General features: G+C 42.8%; 3 protein-coding genes across 8 annotated transcripts in view; 1 reads left to right on the forward strand and 2 right to left on the reverse strand.

Annotated features, from left to right (window-relative positions):
- The window catches only part of ERICH3 (glutamate rich 3), a 34,703-nt gene extending 33,284 nt beyond the window's left edge, over nt 1-1,419 (reverse strand). Inside the window, exon 1 of the mRNA XM_083845914.1 lies at nt 1,265-1,419. Coding sequence (XP_083702040.1) covers nt 1,265-1,284 — 20 coding nt within the window. The 5' untranslated portion in view covers nt 1,285-1,419. The remainder of the gene's footprint in view (nt 1-1,264) is intronic.
- Nucleotides 1,420-4,066: 2,647 nt separating this feature from the next.
- CRYZ (crystallin zeta) lies at nt 4,067-13,019 on the reverse strand. 4 transcript variants are annotated; one of them, XM_083845931.1, is made up of 9 exons: nt 12,447-13,019; nt 10,364-10,488; nt 9,866-10,018; nt 8,173-8,336; nt 7,297-7,348; nt 5,767-5,916; nt 5,239-5,340; nt 5,048-5,143; nt 4,067-4,768 (listed from the first exon to the last, which is right to left on the reverse strand). In XM_083845931.1, exons 2-9 carry the CDS (start codon nt 10,478-10,480, stop codon nt 4,607-4,609), a joined length of 996 nt encoding a protein of 331 aa, XP_083702057.1. In that variant the 5' UTR covers nt 10,481-10,488; nt 12,447-13,019; the 3' UTR covers nt 4,067-4,606. The 4 variants fall into 4 exon arrangements, with proteins under 4 accessions (XP_083702057.1, XP_083702055.1, XP_083702054.1 ...); XM_083845929.1 differs by lacking the exon at nt 12,447-13,019 and adding an exon at nt 11,966-12,097; XM_083845928.1 differs by lacking the exons at nt 10,364-10,488; nt 12,447-13,019 and adding exons at nt 11,432-11,513; nt 11,546-11,834.
- Nucleotides 12,027-21,214, forward strand: TYW3 (tRNA-yW synthesizing protein 3 homolog). 3 transcript variants are annotated; one of them, XM_083845934.1, is made up of 7 exons: nt 12,027-12,313; nt 12,463-12,546; nt 17,178-17,276; nt 18,133-18,204; nt 18,491-18,624; nt 19,831-19,929; nt 20,042-21,214. In XM_083845934.1, coding segments are annotated over exons 1-7 (663 nt in total). In that variant the 5' UTR covers nt 12,027-12,139; the 3' UTR covers nt 20,043-21,214. The 3 variants fall into 3 exon arrangements, with proteins under 3 accessions (XP_083702060.1, XP_083702058.1, XP_083702059.1); XM_083845932.1 differs by lacking the exon at nt 19,831-19,929 and having other exon boundaries at nt 12,054-12,313; XM_083845933.1 differs by lacking the exons at nt 12,463-12,546; nt 19,831-19,929 and having other exon boundaries at nt 12,054-12,313.
- The last annotated feature ends 298 nt before the right edge of the window (nt 21,215-21,512 follow it).

Genomic DNA, 21,512 nt, shown 5'->3' on the forward strand with positions numbered 1-21,512 from the left:
ACGCTTTCTGTACAGAAACTGCTTTACACCCAGGCTGTGAGGAGCATAGGGAAAACCCACGTGTTGGATGAAGTGGTTTGCTTCATCCACTTCAGCAAGCTCTCTGTAAGCCATGGCTGGGCAACTTTCACTGCTTTCGGTGTCAGATGCAGACTGGAGGTATTCCTTGACATAGCTGTGCAGAGAACACAATCAGCCACAACACTGTTGTTTCCCAAGAGTCGAATTAAGAACAGACGCCTTCCAGACTGCAGAAGTGCCATTTGCAGTAACTAGGGTGAAACAATCTTCCAATAATAAGATTCTAAGTATTTTGTTAATACTTAATTAATCGTATATATTCTATATGGTTCTTTATAAAAGGGTTTTTCACACATACCAGCTTTTTCAAAGGATTTTAAATAATCAAATTATGCTACAAGTTCCAATCCTGAACACAACTAGACATGGAAAAGGCCACTAAAAGACTCCTGTTGTGCAATAAACTGTTGCATGGCCTTGAGCAAGTTACATTACGATTTCTTTATTCAGAACATTGTCCGCTGAAACAGAACGTCTCAAATCCTGCCGTGGATATGGAAATCTGCAGAGGTCCTCAATCACAAATATCGAGGAGCTCACATCAACTTGGGGAACTCTGGAAATTCAGAAACCTCCAGAGCTGGGTCAGACAAGGAGGAAGGCGCAGGGCCAGGGGCCACTCAGGCCCCGGCATTACAGAGCTCGCCTCCGCAGGCTGCCCGAGGTCGGTCCGAGGCATGCATCACAGCAGCCAGACTCCTCACAAGCATCCAAACCACTGCTTTGTCCACACTGGAGCGCAAGAAAATACCTTTAGGTCTTTCAGGTCGTTTGCAGCACTTAAAGTCGTTGCTCTTACAAAGCTGAAAATGCACATAATCATTAAGAAAGAGTCGCCTACCAATTCAGACCCTTCAGGTAAGCTGTCCCGCTGCCCGAGGTAGCAGGGGAACGAGTACATTTGCACGGTGACTCCTGCAACAGATTCTCACCCGGTTCCTCGTCTCCCTCGGCAAAGCAGCCCAGCCGGGCCGCCCCCGTGCCGAGCCCGGCCGCGCTTCACCGCGGAAAAACCGAGGGGAGCCGGAACGTCGCGGGGCGCGCAGGGGAAGGGTCGGCACGGGACGGGGCGGGACGGCACGGGACCGGCGGCTCCGCGCCTCCAGCCGGCGCCTCAGGCCCCGCCGCGCCGCCGCCGGGCTCCCCGCCGAGCCCCCGGCCCCGCGCCCGCCGCCCCACTCACCCCGGCCGCGGGTCGCTCATGGCCGCGCCGGGCGGCGGCGCCCAGGGGCAGCGCTCGGGGTCCGCGCAGCGCGGCCGGGCGGGGGCCTCGCGCTGCCGCCGCGTCCCGCGCCGTTGCCAGGGCACGGCCACGCGGTGACGCCGCGGGGCGGGTCCGGGGCTCCCCGCGGGCGGGGAGCGGGGCGGGGAGCGGGCGCTGCGGCGTTCACGGCCCCGCCTGGCACGGCGCGGCGCGGCCCGAGCACCCTTCCCTCGCTTCCAGGACAAATGGCAAGCCCCGAGGCACGCACGTTTGCGAGCTCTGCGCTTGCTCGAATAAGCGAGATGCGATTCACCCCCCCCCCCCAAGTGCTGCACTTCCCCTCTTCCAGCCGAGGCACAGCCCCCGGCAGCACCCCTGTGAATGGCCTTCTGCTGTCCTCAGGCCTTCTGGGCTTCATTCGGACTTGTCTTCTGTAAAGGAAGCGCCCACCAAGAATGTCAACATCCCCGAGTTTTGTGTTTGCTGCCCCTCCGTTATGTCCCGTGAGCTGCCTGCACCGCACCGTGGCGCAGGAAGACATCAGGAATACCCGCAGGGGACCCCATGACCGCAAGGCAGGGGGAACGCTTTCAGTTACTGGAAAGCCACGGGAACAGGCTTCTGGGCACAAGATTACCAAATACCAGGTGCTTTTCAGAAGAACTCCACTCTTCTCTGCTTCAGAAGCACATACAGCAGCAGTTTGCAGGCTGCACCCACGCGTCTCCGCAGCACGCGTACCCGAGCTGAGCCCGCCGAACCCCAGCCTTCCCTTCTGCCTGAGCGAAGGCCAGCCCAGAAGCGAGGCTCTGCAACCCGCTCCCGGCCCTCGCGGCAGTGTCAAGCAGACTGCCGCTGGGAACCACTGCCTCAGAAGCCCCAGCTGATGAAATTGGGACAAGTTGCTGTAGCACAACCTGGCTGACAGGATTACTCTGCCCCACTCAGTTGCCTGCGATCCTCATCCTCTTGCTCCATCCTTTTTGCCCCCACCACTGGAGGCAACATCTAAAACAAGGATTCTCCATGTTGATGGACTGTATGGATGGGGTAGCACAGATCACATACACCTAAAAGATTAGGCAGAAATGTGACTAATGAGGGCTCTAACAAATTTAACTGCAGCAGCTGAAGAAGTTGTCTAGCCGAGATGATTGTCCCTTCACTGCTCATTAGTGTCTCTCTGACAGCGAACGCAGCCTGGAACAGCCATGAACAGCTCCCACTTGCAGACCATAATGAAAGCGAACTTGCACTAATACACAATAGTCCTAATATGAATTACTGTAACTGAGTCATGGGCAAATTTAGGTTCCTCTAGGGAACCTGCTTTGGCAGGGAGGTTGGACCCAATGATCTCTTGAGGTCCCTTCCAACCCCTACAATCCTGTGATTCTATGATTCTTTGAAATTTGTTCCCCCCACCCTTGGTATGACAGAGGTGACAATGTCTTACACACCAGCTGGAGTCCAAAATTACTTTTGCAACAATACCAGCAATAAAATTCTGGTCTCTCAAATATGTATCTCCTGCACTTATACTGAAAACACTCACTACAGCTTTCTTACTCCCTCCTGCATTTTGTGTTCAGTGCTATGCCATTATTTTTATTCATTTTTTTTCCAATATTAAAACACCCCTTTCCATTTGTGCAAAATATCAAAAATGCACAATAGAATTGTTATTCTACATTTCTTCACAAAACAGTCTGTTATGTTTTCTTACTTTGCTATGTTACCTTTGTACAGAGAAGCCAGCAGTGTAATAACAATAGCAGAGCTACCCTGACACCTTGTGGTGAGCAACCCCACAGCAGACACTGCTCAGGACAACTCTGCTCTGAAATTTCATCTCTTAACACTATCTATCTGTAATACAGAAACTGCACTAAGCAAGAAAGGGAAAATTGTAAATCATAAGCCTCTCATGTAACACCCCCTGACCAAAGGTCAAGCTAAAGAGTATTTAAAAGCATACATTATAAGTAAAAACAGGGAGGAAAAAGGAAAAAAATCTGAAAGAAAAAAAAAATATTCAGTTCTTTTCTACTGCAGCTAGATATGTAGTTACAATTAATCAATTCTTTAAGGCCTTACTCCAAATAACACAGGTACACGACTTAACACTCTCGCCCATCAGTCACGCCTCCAGTATCAGTTTCCCCGAAAACATCCTCACCATGCTTGAGCCACACTGGGTCGAATCTCACCCTCCCTGGCAGCTGCCATCAGGGGTGTCCCTGCCAAGGGGTGGGCTGTCAGTGTGCAGGCAGCTGACGGAGAGTCTGAGTCCACACCAAGAAGAGGTGGCTCCTTTTATGTGGACTTTGCTGAGTCCATTCAAACCAGTTAAACATGAATCTGGTGCTGTTGATGAGCTCTGCTCAGCTCATGTTTCAGGTCGTTACTAGCACATATTATTGTCTTCGAGTTTGTAAAACACTTGCGTTTTTTCATTCCCTTTATCTGTGTGGTCTTACAATAGTGGTCCACTAAGCATTAAAACAAAATGTTAAGATCTGAGGAAGAGACAGATTGTGGGCCCCTCTCTTACCTTAATACTTTAACAATGGATTACAAACATGGAGAAGAAATCTAGACCCTTCAAAAGATTTTGCAAAAGAAAAGGCTACCCAGCCATTTCCCATCAACAAATCAGCCACTTCTGCCAACATGATCAGTTGAAAAGCAGCAAATATTAGCATACAGCTTCAGTGTTACCATCCCTTTGGATTAACTGTGACACTTTCACCTCAAATACTAAGTCAGGTACTCCAAGGATGAAACTGCCTCTGCTTTCAAATAGTTCATATTTGATCCATCTTTTGAGATGGAAAATGAACCACTTTGATAATAAAAGCTTTGATTCCAAGTAAATTCTGTGACAAAGGATGAACAAAACATTAGCTAAAGAATTTACAGTCCTAGTTACATGCATATAGTAAGCTACATATATTTGTCTATCTGCTTAAAAAGCAGGCTTCATTTTGCACTACTTATAGCTTCCCTGTAAAGAGGATGATCTCAAATTCCAGTTTAGATACCAGTTTCCCTATCACTAGGTTTCCATCAGAAGGCCGCATCAGCAGAGAAAAGTTATGATTTCCAAATCAGCCAAAAAAGTTACAAAAATTAAAGTATGCCCAACTCAATTTCTTAGAAAAAGAAAATGGATTAATGAATCAATGTAATTAATTAATGTAAGCTAGTATTTACTGTTCCTCTAAAACCTGATCAAAAGCATATTTTATAAAATATATTCAATGAATCATATAAGCAAAGGTGCAGTTAGAACAGCTAGAAAATAAATGGAGGAAGACTTTATGGAACGAGCACCATCTTTCCTCGAGCACCACTGCTATGAATAATGTCTTCATGAGCCTTAACCACTTTCTCCAGTGGATATTCGGAGCCTACAATTGGTTTCAGCCAGCCAGCTTCTATGCCATCAAGAAGTGCTGTTGCACATTCATGCCTCTCTTCCTACATAAAACAAAAGACAGCATTTACCACAAGGTGTTTACATTTTAGAAAAGTATTAATAATTTCTGCAAGTTTTAAACCAAATTTTACAACCCAAGAATATTTTATGATGTTCTGAGATGAAATCAAAATGTAAAAGAACAAATAAACAAGTTCCTTCCAGAAAAATTATGCTTTCTTTACCCCTTTTAAAATAGATGAACTATTTCAACAGGAAATACAGAGGTACTGGAATAGGTCGATAGAACATTCTTTAAAATAAAAATGTTATTTTCATACCTCAGTTGCAAGGAACAGACTAACTCCTATTATGCTAGATTCTTTACTTATAGTGTCTCTTGGATTTATCTCAATGGTACCTCTACAGCCCACGACCTGTTACAATGAAGTTAAAAGATAATTTAAGATATAACTGTTGAATTGCACTGCTAAATATGCAAAACTCAAGTCAGTGAGTTTTATATACCTACCATCACCCTTCCTGCACAGGACAACAAATGCAAGTCAGTAGCAAGATTGATGTTGGAGAGCATTTCTATTATTATATTGACTCCTTGCATTCTCGTGTATTCCTATGCAAAATACAATAACATGTTATTAAAGTCACTCTAACTACTGCTTTGGTGCTGTTGCATATTTCATATGCTACTGATAACATACATTTTGCAGTTTATTATTTAATTTTTATATACAGGCTTTGTAGTAAGGCTGAGAGTTAATAATTTTAACTTTAGCAAATTTTGATAAGCTGAATTACGATACGTTATCATATTGGCATTTGCTGAAATGCGTAAGTTTTTAAATGCCATTGCCTGTGAAGAAAGCTCAGTTTTTCTGATCTGGAAAATCTTTTCTTCTTGTAGCAATGAATCAGGCAGTTCACTATTGCTCCTAAATAAATGTATTTTTAAAAGCTTCCACGAACAACTGTTTATATATTTTTGTAAAGTTAATAAGAAAAATAGATGCTGCATCAGCTAGGCCTGATACATACATACCTTTATTTTATCAATGTAATTAGCTTCTCTGTGATTAAATACTTGGTGAGCACCATTTCTCAGAACAACATTCATGCCTTCCTCAGTTCCTGCTGTACCCAAAACCTTTAAACCACAAGCTCTGGCAATTTGACATGCTGCTATTCCCACCTGAAAAAGAGGAAGAAGGAAAAATTAAAAACATTTTGCCTTTTCTTTCTTAGCATTTTGATATTTGATAAATAAAATTTATCAAATTTTATTTTATTTTTATTTGATTTATTTACATTTATTTGACTTAGAACTTAACCATTTAAAAAGTTGGCCTGATACTTTTTCATCTATAATAGGTAATTTGGATCTTAAGGATAACCCAATAGTCTTGGTAAATGAAAAATATGTTTCTGGAGACACAGTAAAATTTTGTGTTTTGTTGTGTGGAAAAGGGTGGACTTTTTCCCCGTAGCAGATCATCAGATTTTAATTATATTAAAAAAAAAAAAAAAAAACCAACAATTAAAATGCATTACAGCCAGACCTATTATCAGTGAAAAACTCAAAAGGGGGTACATTTTTAAGAATCATTATGGAAGACAGCATGACTTTACAGAAAAGATGCAGCACAAACTATCTTTTCTCTTCAGCATGTGATTCATCCCTATATGTGTATCTCACAGCTTTTGTAAATGTCCCCTTAGCAAAGGGTACAATTCCACAGAAAAACAGATTTGGACTATATGTTTCAGCAAACCAAAAATCAATATATCTTTTCAAGAAAGCAAGTAAAATATGTAACTATAGAAACACTACATTTAGCTTATAGAAAAAAAAAAGAGGCTATGATGCTGAATGTCATTGCAGTATCTTAGAATGATATCAGAATTCTTCCCCATATGAGACTGTCAAAATCACTTTTTTGCTGTCTACCAAATAATTCGTAAAACTGTCACTTTATAGCAGTTGTTTGGCTCATCAGTAGAAGCTGAACAAGAAAGTGCAGAGTATGAGACATGAGTTAAATTCCTATGTTGTGTGACAGAGATATAAATTTACCTTGTCATGTAAAACCAAGGAAAATTAGATGTGCAATTTCACATAGTATTCAGTCATAAATTTATATGTTCCAGTATCTCTCCGTGGGTAGGCAGCTGTTAGCTAGTAGAAAAATATCCCAGAAATGCATAGTTGCTACGTAACAGTGATTACTTCTCAGAGAACTGAAAACATCTTGTATGTATTTTAAAATTACAGCTTTTTATTATTAGCTTCATCTGAAGAAGACTGATTATACAGTTTCTGGATCAACTTCCAACTGCAGCAATGTGTTTATTATGTGACTTCTTTATTAGGGGCCTTATGCAATCACTCATGCAGTTTCATTGTTGTTAGGGATAACAGGGCTTTCGCTTTAAGAAAAAAGTATCCTAAAGTGTCTGGAAGAAAAACCTATTTTGTTAATCAATTTATACAAATGTGACCGTAAATCAGACAGAAGCAGATAGAAGGACAGAAAACAGTATTTTCTATGACCTGCGTTCTCAAAATACTTACACCCCCACTTGCACCATGCACTAAAACACTTTCCCCTGCTTTGGCATGGCCTCTGAAAGGAAACAAAAACAAACAAACAAACAAAAATAAAATACGGACATTACAATTATGATACATAATCAGTAAATATTAGAGTGCATATACTGACATTAAATATTATCTTTTACACATAATTATTTCCAGTTTATGTTATGACTAAACAGATATAATCAGACTCTCGAAAACAAGGAGACAAAATAAACTTTTTAAGTAACATACAGTTATGTCAACATGCAACTGGTAGCACGTAACAGTCTGATACTGAACCCTAATTCATGATCTTCACCTGCTAAAAAACTTAAAATAAACCACACTAGTTTTAACCATTTGTTCTACTACACCAAACCAGACTTTCAATTCTAAGTTCTCATCCAGCTGACATGGAAGTCTGGCTTTTACTCATTATACAGTCCTGCAGACAGGCCTATATAGAGAGTCTCTCTACCAGAGAGGCTCATAAAGAAATGAGATGATTCTGCTCTACAGCGCATTGTCAGGTTAATTAAGAATTAGAACTATTCCTGGTTTTCCTCCCTAGCTAGAACACCAGTGAGCACTGAAATAGAGTTGCACATTTTATTACGTGATACATACTGAAGAAGCCTTTCCACATCTGTTCTCTTAAGAAGAAACACTTAACAGGAAAGTACAGTCACTAGCTTCTAGGTAATAATCATCTGACAATTCTCTCAGTATAACAAATTTAACTTAAGTCTTTTAAACATTTTGCACTCACTAGCGTCTCCATCCCCCCACTTTACAGGACAATGAAAACATGGGCTTCAGTATTTTAAATGTTCAAAAGTAAAACGCAGAAGCTTAGATTTGGCAACTTACTTTTGGAAAAGAGCACGATAAGCAGTGAAGTAGGGTATTCCAATTGCTGCTCCTTGTTTGAAGTCCAATTTATCCGACAAAGGAAAGACTCGATTAGCTGCAGCAACTGCATAATCTGCATAACCTCCAGAGATTGTACCAATGCTAAAAACCCTGTCTCCTTTCTAGAAAGCAGGGAAAGGAAATAGAGAAATTAAAAATTTGTCTTACTTCTTTCTATAATAAACATTAAGAACCAGTTTGGTCTATTTCTAACAGCTCTCCCGTTAAAAATGAACTGTTATCTTTGCCACAGAGAAGATTTTTATAAATGCTAATGCATACAATCAATGTAACAACAACCATATAATTTCATAGATTTGTGTCATAATTACTGCTCTACAGTGCTCTACAGTGTAACACACAAACCTACTGTCTCGTTAATATTAACCTTAATAAATTTGAACATCAAAAAATTCCATCCACAGATTCCAAATGAAAAAAAAGTTTTACAAACACAAAAGAAAGGTCTCTTAATTATTTTTGTTTAAAAGTGGAAAAAAGATACACTCTTAATATACCCTAAAGTAAGTAAATACTGCAGCTGTTCTTCATCAGCGAATACCCAAGCCATCAATTCACTAGGTTACGCAGCAAACAGACCACCTAACACTGCACTTTACATGTGTGCTTAGGCGCTTCGGTCCTGCTGGTGGACTGGAACGCCAGCCGCTGGGGGCCGGGTAGGTGTCCCACCCGGTGTGTATCTGCTCGCAGAACACCATCATCATCCATTTAATGTCACGGTTACTGAGGTCTGATTTTTCTACTATTTGCGTGTTGACTGCCATAAATACACAGCACGCAGACTACTCTCTCTTTTATTCAAGCAATGAGCATCATGATTTCCATAAGAAACAAAAAGCAAACATAGCACATACAGCAAGCTACTGATAAGAAAACACGAATAAACATGATTCTTCCCTCTGGATAACCAAATCTCTCACCTCTCCCACAACAGTTACACAAATTTGAAGTTGAGAAATTCCAAAACGATTTTAACAGTAATTTATACATTTGTCTGAGACCAACAGTCTACAGCAACTTGAAAGGAAGAACAGATGTAAAAACTATGTAAATTTCATAGGTATCTTTTAGCAAAATGATAATTGCCTTCTCTTTTCCAAAATATCCTCCCCCCCTAAGAAAACCTAAGTAAAATTACTAGACTGTATTTGACCTGTCTTAACAACAAAATATGTAATTTATGCTGGTTTTTTTTTTTTTGGTCAGCAAAATAAGAGCTATTTTCATTTCCCCAAAAGCTATACAGAATTATTTAAGTTCTGCATGGAATTACCAAATAAGCAGCATACAATTTCATATATTTCTGTGATGCCATAAAAGTACTTCTGAACCACAACTTCTGTACACTTGATATCATTGCTTTAAGCAGACAAACTGAAGTGCCTTGTCCGAGACCTTGTAACTCTTGGGGGTTCACAGCAGCCTAAAAACCTTCCCCACAACTCAGTCTGCAGACACTGCATTGCCAGTATGATCCTGCTGCAAGCTTTTACCAGTCAATGAAACTGATTTTCTCCCCCCAAAATAGATTAAATTATTATAAGCAATAAAACAGAAACAATAATAAAGCAATCACACAGAGAGGATTCAATAAACAGTAATGAATTAAAAAGCACTGTATAAATACCTTGAACGCTGTCACATGTTCCCCAACACTTTCAATCACGCCAGACACATCAGAGCCAGGAGTATAAGGTAAAGCTGGTTTTCTAGCGTAATTCCCAGAACGAATATATGTCTCAACAGGATTTACCCCACAGGCATGGACTTTAATTAATACCTAAAAGAAAGTAAGTTTGTTAAACAATAATTTAAAAGGTTTAAAGTTTAGAATTCACAGCACAGTATCACAGCATTTTAACTAAACTCTTACAGTCAGCAAAAAAACAACATTGAACTGAACTAAATCAGCGCTGAACTAAAGCTATTTTCATGCAATCCTTTATGTGGAATGTGTACAGCAGTACATAGAACCGTTTAAAAAACAAACATCTGCTAAATATGATGTCTTGGACAGTATTAACAGGCTGATCAGCAAGTACAAACTCAGGATGAAAAGTGTTGCTTTGTATACTTCACCATTTACACTCTAAGTGTAGCTATTCAGGCCATACAACTCATATACCTGATTTTCTTTTGGGACAGGAATTAAAACATCTGACTGGAGTTTAAGCACTTCAGGGCCACCAAATTCAAACACTCTGACAGCTCTCATTACATTTCTTGTGGTTGCCATAGCCATCAGAATATCTGGAAAAAAGACAGAAAACCACCTCCTCTCAAGCAACTGATTAAAACAAGCCCCACTCCTGATTTAAATTTTGCTTTAAAAAAAAATCTCCCCAAAAGGCAGAAAAATAACCCCACCATTTGCAGGACTTAATGCATATCAAGAGTCACATGCAAATAATTTATCTGTAGAAGTATTTCTACAACAGCTTCTGCAAACATTGCACTGGCTATACCACATGCAGAGACGTGTGGTACTTTGGGGAAAAGCACTGTCAATGTAGTATTACCTTCTTGCACAATAAACCTTGAGTTGCTGAAGAAAAGCCTGTTGCACACTGGCTGACTGGCTAATCTAACCAAGCGGCACTGCAGTCCCTGCTTCGCTTACTATCAAACTCATGTGCAAAAATGAAAAAAAAAAGCAAAACAAAAAAAACAACAGCTTTCAAAACTAAAAGACACCGTTGGATATTAAAATAAGTCAGGAAAAAATAAAGTACAGATTCCAGTTCATAATTCCAGCTGGATTTGGATTTAGCCACTGCAGCTGAATGCAGCAGAGATGATATCACAGCCCCGCGCACTGATGTACGCGATGACAATTTATCAACACGTCAAGCTGGGACTATCCCAACTGCATCCATTCGTAAGGTATTAACTAACACCACAATCAAAGCACTTCTGCTGCATGGAAAGTTGAATGGAAATCCTTCAGGAATTTGAACCGTTCAGACATAACCTTTACTGGGCACAGCAAACCCCCGCGGGACTGCACAGACGGGTACGCGGTGCCGCAGGAGACCTACGGGTCGGCCTCGTGGTCAGCCCTGGCCACGAGCGTAAGGACGGTGGCAAGACGCAGGCTTTCTGGCCACGGGCAGTTTGAGCTTTTAAACATCCCTGACTGCACCGCTGTGCTTCCCTCCTAACGCAGACCGTAACGCTTCCAACGTCTGGTTACCCGTCCGAGCCGAGAGGGCCGGCTACAGCTTGTCGCAGGGGCGCACGCTACGAACGGCTCCCCCGGGAGGCGGCAACAACCCGCGCCGCGCCGCCAAGCGCCAGGTACGAGCGGGCGCCGCGCCGCAGGCCAGGGGCGGCCCGGGGGGCGCGGCACCGCACGGCACGGTACGGCACGGCCCGGCACGGCACGGCACGGCACGGCCCGGCACGGCACGGCACGGCCCGGCACCGCACGAGGAGAGGAGCCGGGCCCGGCTTCTGCGGCGGGTGGGCCCCGAGCTCCTCGGGCCCGGCCCCGCGACAACGCCCGGGTGTGGGCGGAGGCCCCGCAGCCGCGCCTCCGGCCGGCCCCCGCCCCGTCAGGCCCCGCTGCATCAGGCCCCGCCCCGCCCCGCCCCGCCGCCCCCGCCCCACGTTCGCGCTCTCCGCGGCCTGCAGCGCCCGGCCCCGGCCGCCGCCCGCTCCCGCCCCGGCGCCCGGGGCAGAGCGGAGGCCCGGGGACAAATGCCGGCCCCTCCCGCCGGCCGCGTACCTCCGCCGGCCCCGTCCCGCGGCGGCAGCCCGGCCTCCGCTGAGCGGCGGCGGGGCGCGGCCGGGGGCGGGCGCCGTACCTCCGGGCGCGTACCTCCGCGGCCCCGCCCCCGCGCGAGGGAGGGAGGTTTGGCCCTTGCGGGCGCCCGTCGGCCGCCGCCCCCCTTGCCGCGCCATGGCGGCCTTCGGGCGGTGGAAGGCGCAGCGCCTGGCGCGCGCGGACGCCAGCCGTAAGGGCGCTCTGGACGAGCGCGCGGCGCCCGTGGTGCGGCTGCTGAACGGCCGCGCGCGGTTCTGCACCACCAGCTCCTGCGCGGGCCGCCTGGTGCTGGCGCAGGGCGGCGCCGCGGTGAGCGCGGGGCGGGGCGCGGCGGGGGCCGCCGGGGCCGGCGCGGACGCGGGGAGGGGGCCGGGGCCGGGGCCGGGGCCGGGGCCGGGCGGGGGCGTCGCGGGAGGCCGCGCGTCGGGAGCCCGCCCGTGACCTGCTGTCCCCGGCAGGAGGACGCCGAGCGCCGCGGGGCGCCGAAGAAGGGCTGCGCCTGGCTGCTGGTGACGCACGAGCCGTGCCGCCGCGACGAGCTGGTGAGCGGGGCCGGGCCGGGGCCGGGCTGCAGCCGCGCTGTCTGCGCGCCCCGGGGCTGCCGCCGCGCAGCGAGCTTCCCTTCAGGCGCTGCGCTTCGCCGCCTCTCGGCGCCTGTCGCGAGGAGAGCGCTCTTGCGCCGCGCTCCCCGCCGAGCCGTAGCCGCAGCCGGCGGCCCCGCGGCAGCGCCTCCCTGCAGCAGCGGCCGGCGGGGCGCGCGGCGGGAGACCCTCCCCCAGAGAGGAGTTCCGTAGCCTAAGGCAGGGATATTTCCTTTGAAAACGCTGCCCGTATTCAGAATAAGCGCGATTGGTGTGTTGTTCTTTTTTTTCTAACAAGTATTCTCCCCTTCCTGAAAGGCTCCTTGTAGAATAACTGTGTTTTGCATCTGTTCCTTGTTTTTCCTGCTTCTTGGGTTGCCAGCGAGGTATCAACTGGAGGTTAATTCTGGTTTAAATGCCTTCGTCTCCAAAAGTAAAATAAGACGTAATTTTTGTAGGATGCTTGCTGGTATTTTTACGGTGATGACTGAGTCGTTAACAGCCAAGGCTGGGCTAAAGCAAAAGAGCGTGTGCCTTGTTAGTACCAAATTGCTACGGGAAAATAGGTATTGGCCTAACAGGAGTTCCAGGGCAGCACCTGAGATGACGCTTACTCCACGGGCAGGATGATGCGGCCTTCGTCCTGCTCTCCAACAGTCAGAGCCTGAAATATGCGTTACAGCAGTAACTGTAAGTGCATCCTTCAGAATGGGTCAGTTCTGGTTAACAAATATTTCTTGTTATCGTCGTTAACTTCCATAACCTGTGGCTATTTCTGCTTTGTTGTTTTGGTCAGCAGTTTAAGAAGCAACCAAAATTAATTCCTTTGCTTACATTAAAGGCAGACATGTTTAGGTTAGCATGCCAGGGAGTGAGTGTGTTCATTTCGTATGTAGTAGCTGCTTCGTTAAAAATGGTCATGAGCCCAGCTTGCTGTGAGAACAGCCCTCGTTTATAAGCAGACACTTGAAAATAGTGTAACAGTGAATCTCTTACACAGCATTTTTAATTTAGTGTCTTAAAATCCCCTGAAATATAAAAATAAATATATTTTTTTATTTTGCTTTCAGAATACTATGCCTTCTATGTGCATTTCTTTCCATGGTCTGTCCCAAAATTGAAGCAGTTACAAGGCCCCAAATTCCTTCTCTCAAATCACAGCTTGCTCTGCCATATGCATACGTTTGCACACATGCATATAAAAAATTTCCTCCAAATATTCTTATTCACTGGTATTTGTTTTAGCAGAACAGAACTTGCTGCTACTTCCATCAGTATATTTCAGGCTGAGTAGGACACAGTAGGATGTTGCTATTGACTTCTGTAAGAGGAAATACTCTGATCTTTCCCGTTCCTTTAGCAGGTAAACTGGAATTTTTTAATGCATGAATTGTAAGAAAAATGTCTTTGAATATTTTTTAAGCACCTTTGATAAAGGTTTGCCAGTCCAATATTTAGGAAATGAGAAGGGAAGTCAGAATCATATACTCTGATTTGCTTTTCAGCTTTCGAAGTGTTTGACTTCACCATGCATGTTAATAAGCATGAGATGTTTATTTTATTTTTATCCCAGTATCCTCCCAGTACTTAGAGAAAAAGCATTATGTATTAAGGACCTCTTCACAAGGTTATTGACGTGACACAAGCATAATCTCAGAATTACACAAGTGACATAAAACTGGTGTACTTTTTTTCCTTCACAATTTACTGGTGTGAGTTTCAACCACCTTCAACTTTGGATTTTTGGATGTGTGTACAGCAGAACTGGGGTAGCCAGCATTTAGTACTTCAGGATATGCACATGCAGAGTGTTCAGTTCTACCAGGACCTATGCGTACATAGTTTAGTCCACCCGTATGTATGGATGGACCTATAAAGTATGTCTTCAGCTGCTGTTTATTGCTGACAAACCTTTCAAAGTGTTAGTACAGGATACCTCACAAGTACTTGACTGTGAGTATAAGGTTTCTCACGAGTGCATCATCGCTCATCCCTGTCTCGTGAGCAGGTTTTGCCAAATGCAAGAGGCTGTGTGCTGTTCTTGTCAAACTGTAACTTACCCAAGCTAGGAGCCATACAACATGGAAGTGAAAGTGTTTGCTGCAACACAGACATTTGCTCTTTCTAAAATAGCGGCCGTTTTCTGTGTTAGTAAATGTGCTGCCGTGATTTCATTAAATGATATCAGTCATTTTCTGCTTCATATCTCAATCAGTTGCTCTTGTGGTTGAAAGAGGGATTTTCATCCTTATGAGCTTTCTTACTTACCAGTGACAGATACTTTCTGTCGTTTCATGATAGCAGTTAAATTTTGACTATTTAGACACTGGGTTGGAACTAGACGATCTTCAGGGTCCCTTCCAACGCAGACAATTCTATGATTCTGTAACGTGAGGTACCTCCTCTGTTCCCACTAGGTATTCTCCCATGCACTTAACTGGGAGCAAGTCTGGGCCTCAAGGTTTGTAGAATTAATAGGGAACTACTGAAAGTAATTTTTTATTAATTAGAGTTTACAGAAATTTAATTGATTTAGAAGCAATAAGATGATGATTTAAAAAAAAAAAAAACTTTACCAAAAATGTTTTGTTCCATTAGTAAGCTTTCTGATGAAATAAGTATCGTAAGACAGCTTTGAGGTGGTGCTAACAAGCATTGATAATTTTAGCCAATATGGCTTTTGTAGCTATTTGTATTCTCACTGGAAACCTACCTCTAAAGTATCTGCTAAATTAATTAGCTTTTGCAGAGGAACAGAAACCCTTAAAAACACTCTCACTGGAATCACACACGCTGCTCACAGCTAATAACGCGTTCTCTGTTATAATACTTGTGGCAGAGACAAGTCTGTCTAGCTTGGCTTCCAACCACAGTAAATGCCAATCATTTTGCTGAAGCAGGACGCTGTTGCTCAGATGGCCAGAACTGCGTTTCAAACAAGGGAAAAAATCTGAAAAGGCAATGAACGTGTTGATGTCAGGTCCTGGCCTGTGTTAAGCCCCACGAATGCCGGCTGCTGCGTGTAGTGGTACCCCTGCGGACACCAGCGCAGCCCAGACAGACGTGACACGGTGCGGGGGCCTCAGGGTGCACACAGCCGCCTTGTGCAGGGCCCTCCAGGGGAGCTGCACCGACTCCGCGTAGCCTTCTGGATAAGGAAGCTTTTTCACCACGTTAGCAAGCTCTCAAGCAGGGCATGTGCACCTCAGTGGAACGCTGTGTCAACACAACTGGTTTCCAGGTCCAAGCAAACGCTAAGTAAGTCAGCTTAGGTATTTCTGTACAACACTGCATTATGCACTGTTGGTCATTTCTGTTTCTCATCAGCTTTAGCGCAGCCGTGGTTACTTGGCATTTTTTAAAATCTGGCACATAAATTACAACTTAGACATTCAGGAAGACCTGCTTTCAACTCAAAATAAGAACATTTACAGATGGGATGATGCATAAATACATTTACATATTTTGCAATGTTTAAATGAAAAATGTGTTACTTCAGCAATTTTCTTTTATGTCATCATGCCTTAAAAAGCATGTGAATTTGATTATTTCCTGAAGGTTTTATTGAATATTTTTGTCTTACAGAAAAGATGAGAGGCTAGATGAAACAAAAAAAAAAAATACAGGAAAGTCATTGAAATTTCTCAGGTTAACGTAGCAAGCTTTTTAGCACTGTAAATTAAAGGAAGTGATGGTGAACAAGAGCCCTAAATACAAGCAGTACTTAGGATTGAATCATAAAATGGAGTAAATAATACAACTGCATCAAAGCAGTCTTTCTGAATGGAAAAAAAAAAAGTCCTATCAGCCCTTAAGGTTGCTCTACATAAAGATAGCATTGAAAAGTAGAGAAATTGTACTAATATGCTGTATAGAATGTCATATAGTTTTTTCCACACTTGCAAAACCAGAAAAAAAAATGTTACTAGCATCTCATTCTTCTACCAGAACTTAGGTCTTAAGGTAACTTCTTGAATTGTTTAATTAAGTTTTGTGGTTTTTTGTGTCTTGTGTGTTTATATCTCTAATTTCAACCCCTGAAATGTTTTTCTTTAACTCTTACACTGTAGGCTAAGCATTATTGTTTAAACTAGGATTAAAATGTGATCAAATATGTTAGGCCATAAATTCAATTGGCTGAAGCCCAGAAAGTTTTCTGAAGTTGAGAAATACATTTCAGAAAGTAAATGTCGTTGTTGGTAAAGAACAGTGTAACAAAACAAACACCTGACTTCTCAGGTTCCATCTGATTTCAGTTAAACAGTCCTCTTGCCATACTGTACTGACCGTATGAATTCATTTGAATATACAAAGAAATAAACAGGGAAGCACGTTAAAAGTTTTTGAAGTCTTATCTTACCATGAATTTCTGTTGAACCTAATCAGTTTAGCAAACAGAATTGTGGAAATCTGTGGAATTTTTGTGCATTATGAGCAATGAAAAATTGAAAGCAGCTGAAAGAACAAGATAGCTTGGATCTCATTTGCTACGTTTTTAATGTGTGCTTCATATGCTAACTATTATTTTCATTGTTTTGGTACTAACAATACATATTTACAGTATTAATATAAATGCTTCATGTATTTTTCAGATGACAGCACTAGAAAAAGCCACTGGTGATGTTGTGTTCAAGTTCGAACCATTTGTTCTTCACGTGCTTTGTCGAGAGCTGCAAGATGCACAGCTTCTGGTAAAATTACATCAAGTAACAATGTAACATTGTTGGTCTGTTATATTCCTTGCTAGAAAAGTAAAAGTATTGGCTCTTGAGTAAGTTTTAGCACTTGAAAACAGTCCCAGATGTGCTATATTTTTAACAACTATGGTAGTAAAAGCTGATGAAGAAAACACAGCTTTAAACTTAGGAGAGACTTTGCTGTACTTTTTAGAAAACAAAATTACTTAACTACAGTTTAATCTTCTTGTTTGAAACAGGTTGACTCGTAAAAAAAAAAAAAAAAAAATTAAGCAGTGAGCCTGGATTGCTTTTGCTGGCTGAAATTGATTTTTTTTTTTTTTCAAATGTTGTTTTGCTACTGGCCAAGCCATTTGGCTCCAGCATTTCAACTAGTTGAGTAGCACCTTTGTCTTCTGCTTTTTCAGAGTGACTCTGGAGAGCAATGCATGACGGTTTTGTTCCTTCATTAATGGAGAGGAGAGTTGATTAGGTTCTTTTAAAGTACTGCTGCAGTTTTAACTATGAAAGTGTTGTATGATTGTCTGTATGGTTACCAGCTCTTCAAGATGCAATAGTAAAGTGCCAGGAGGGATGTAAATGGCCCATCTGGATTAATGGTTTAGGATTAGACAATCAATTGGCTGTGGTTCTTTTGAAAACCATCCATAAAAATTTGTGGCTCTTTGTGGGTTTGATCTTAAAACCATCTCAATGTAACTATTACTGCATTAAATCAGGGAAATGGTTTTGAATAAGTTCTTTTTTTTTTCCCAAAACTGAGTTTATAAATTGCGTTGCAATGCATCCCTACTTATTTCTTGCTGTGAAAGTTTATATGACATGTTAACGACATCTATTTGTGCTGCAGCATTCAGTGGCTATTGATTCTGGGTTTAAGAACTCTGGTATTACCGTTGGCAGAGGAGGAAAAATTATGATGGTAAGGTCTTACCCTCTTACCTGTAAAGAATATAAAAAATCTTTCATTAATGTTAACCTCAAATATTTACAGTTTAGACTGTGGCTCTTAATGTGAAGCACAGCTATCAAAGAGAAAGCTATTGCGAAGAAATAACATTGTTTTATTTGACTGCAAACTGTGTGGATAAGCTTGGGGGTTTTGTTTGGTTGTTTTTTGTTTTGTTTTCCTGTAACGAATTGCACATATTACTTACATAACCTTCAAAAAAAAAAAGTATTCTAGAGAAATCTTTCTGTGTTTTTAGGCTGTCCGGAGTACTCACTGCTTAGAAGTTCCATTGAGCCACATGGGGAAGTTGATGGTCTCTGAAGAATACATCGAATTTCTGATACACGTGGCTAATCGGAAAATGGAAGAAAACACAAGGAGGATTGACAGGTTTGTTAGATAATACTAATCCTATTCATGACATCTAATTCCAAAAGTGAAAAATGCATTGAGGGTGTTATTTAAGGGGGGAAAAGAAGTAAATAAACATACCCCAGATGTCTAAATTACAATTTCAGTTAGTTTTTTTTAGCTCAGAAGACTATAAACTATTGAAGCAAAAAACCTATAAACAACGAGTTTGCAGACTGTGTGTTACTGAGTGTTGTGGTTTAACCCGGCTGGCAGCTAAACACCACACAGCCGTTCGCTCACCCTCCCCCCTCCCTCTCTGGGATGGGGGAGAGAAACGGGAAAGTGAAGCCGGTGAGTTAAGATAAAGACAGTTTATTAAGACAGGAATATAATAATAACAATAATAATAATAGTGATAATGATAATAGTATTAATAATAATAATGTGTAAGAAAACAAGTGATGCACAATGCAATTGCTCACCACCCGCTGACCGATGCCCAGCCTATCCCCGAGCAGCCGGCCCCCCACCCCGGCCAGCCACCCCTATATATTGTTTAGCATGACGTCAGATGGTATGGAATACCCCTTTGGCCAGTTTGGGTCAGCTGTCCTGGGTCTGTCCCCTCCCAGCTCCTGCTGCACCCGCAGCCTGCCCGCTGGCAGGACAGAGCGAGAAGCCGAAAAGTCCTTGGCCTGGTGTAAGCACTGCTCTGCAACAATCACAACATCAGCATGTTATCAGCGCTCTTCTCATCCTAATCCAAAACATAGCACCCTACCAGCTACTAGGAGGAAAAATTAACTCTGTCCTAACTGGAACCAGGACACTGAGTAGAATTTAAGTGTTTTTTTTCCTAATGATTACAGCAGCATTTGTTTTTCTAACTCAGTTCAGAAGTATTCAGAATGCAATGCACACTTTAATCCACTAAATGCTTTGTATAGTTTCCAAAACCAATGTGCTTCATGAAGGTGCTAGAAGGCTACACTCTAGGGGGTCTATATGTTTATTTCCAGACGAGGAACAGAATAGGCAGAAGAGCCAAAGAGCATGAAGATCAAAAGGATGCTGAGGAGACACCTATATGTAATAAGATCAGTTTCTTTTTATATGTCCATATGATCATCAGTGCCATCATTCATCAGATATGTGACCTGATAACATTTATGTTTTCTGTAAGATTAATTGGATCTTAATGGGACATGAATATATTCACTAATAGACTTGTATTATTTGTAGCATTGTGGCATCACAGAGAAAAGTGGAACGACATACACAAGGACACGTGCTTGTATTTCTCATTTTTCTTCCAGAATTGGCTAGACCGTTTCAACATTAGTAAGGATTTTCTTAATATGTTTTGATTGCATTCCAAAAGCATTCATTTCTCAGAGTAGTTTTGCAGATTCTGAGCAAACCAACAAAAATAACTACATGCTTGTCTTTCTAGATTCTACAAATGCTTACGGTTAGCTTTGGAGGCAGACAGTGCAAAGAACTCTCCTTCTGAGGAGACGGAGAAGTATCACTCGGTGTACGTTCACAGAAGAAAGAGAAAGACCATTCAAGAACAAGATGTACACACCTCTCCGAAGGATCATAGTGAAGAATTAGAGCCTGAGGATGATCCAGATAGTAACCTTGGTATTTTTGCTGAAACCATGATGTAGACTAAGGCATTTGAAAGCAAATGGCAAACTGGATGATAATTATAATGTTCTTTATAAGAGACAGAAATTGCTCTAAGTAGTAACGCTCCCATGGACATTACCAGAAAGAAAAATAATTAAACAGAATTGTGGACAGATGTAATGCCATAGAAGCACAGGAAACAAAACCTCAATGTTGTTTTTTTGTGGTTTTTTTTTTGTTGTTGTTAATAGCACTGTTGAATTAACATTCTCTTACTGTGTTTGTCAGTTATCACAGAAGTAACTGGTTTGCTATAGCCTTTGGCCCTGTTCTTTATAGAAGCATTTCCCTTTCAATTGCTGGGTTTAGGCCTGCTGTTTTTTTTTTTCAGAGGAGAGACTCTAAAAACTGTGTTGTTATCCTTGAAACTTTTTAGACCCTGTTGGAACTCAGAAAAGTGTGCAGCAATGTAGATGGCCCTTTCAGAAAACACAGCCACTCATTAGTCAGCTGAAGTATAGTACCTGGTCTGGAGGTTAGTACAGAAAAGAAAAACTTAAGTATGGCTGCATGCAGACTTCAGCCTTGTGCCTCCAGGATCCCGTGCCAACTATTGCACTGAGCAGCAAGGTTGGCACTGTTTTCCTGCACTTTACTCTGTTTCAGGCTCCAGCCCGGCTGTGTTCACCTGTTCTGCTTCCCTTGGCCAGGGGCTATTGAGTGTTACTTTTCTTTGCATCTTTTAGCCAACTCTTTAAACTGTTATTTCATTAACTCACTTAGATACATTTCTATCTGGTCAGCACCCAGCATCAGTCCAAACTGTCGGGCAAAAAGTCAACCAAGTATATGCGAACAAGCTTTCTTACCAGGGTATAAAATACTGACACGCCTTAAATGTTACAGATGTTTGCACTGTTTAATCTGTATATATTCCTGTATTGTACCTCTGAAAAAGTCAGTGCATACTGGAGTTTATTTTACAGAAAAATGATGAATTTGTAAATTTTAGCAACAATGTATTCTGAGCTGTTGTTTTTATGAGTGAGTGGTAACTAACACAGCCTCACAGGACCCTGACTGAAGGAAATGGTTTATTTGGTACAGTTAGGTGGTTGTCATTGTTTCCATTACATAAACCTATGTCTTGGGGACACTTTAATTCCACTGTAAAAAATTTGGCATGCAAGGTAGCAGTCAAAGGGAAAAGTAACTGAGGGCTTTAAATAGATTCTGAAAGACGGGTTAGACTGTGTCTGCAGTAGCAGGCTCTCCAAAACAAAACAAAC

This window comes from Anser anser (assembly GCF_964211835.1).
Source record: "Anser anser genome assembly, chromosome: 8".
Classification (NCBI taxonomy): Eukaryota; Metazoa; Chordata; class Aves; order Anseriformes; family Anatidae; genus Anser; species Anser anser.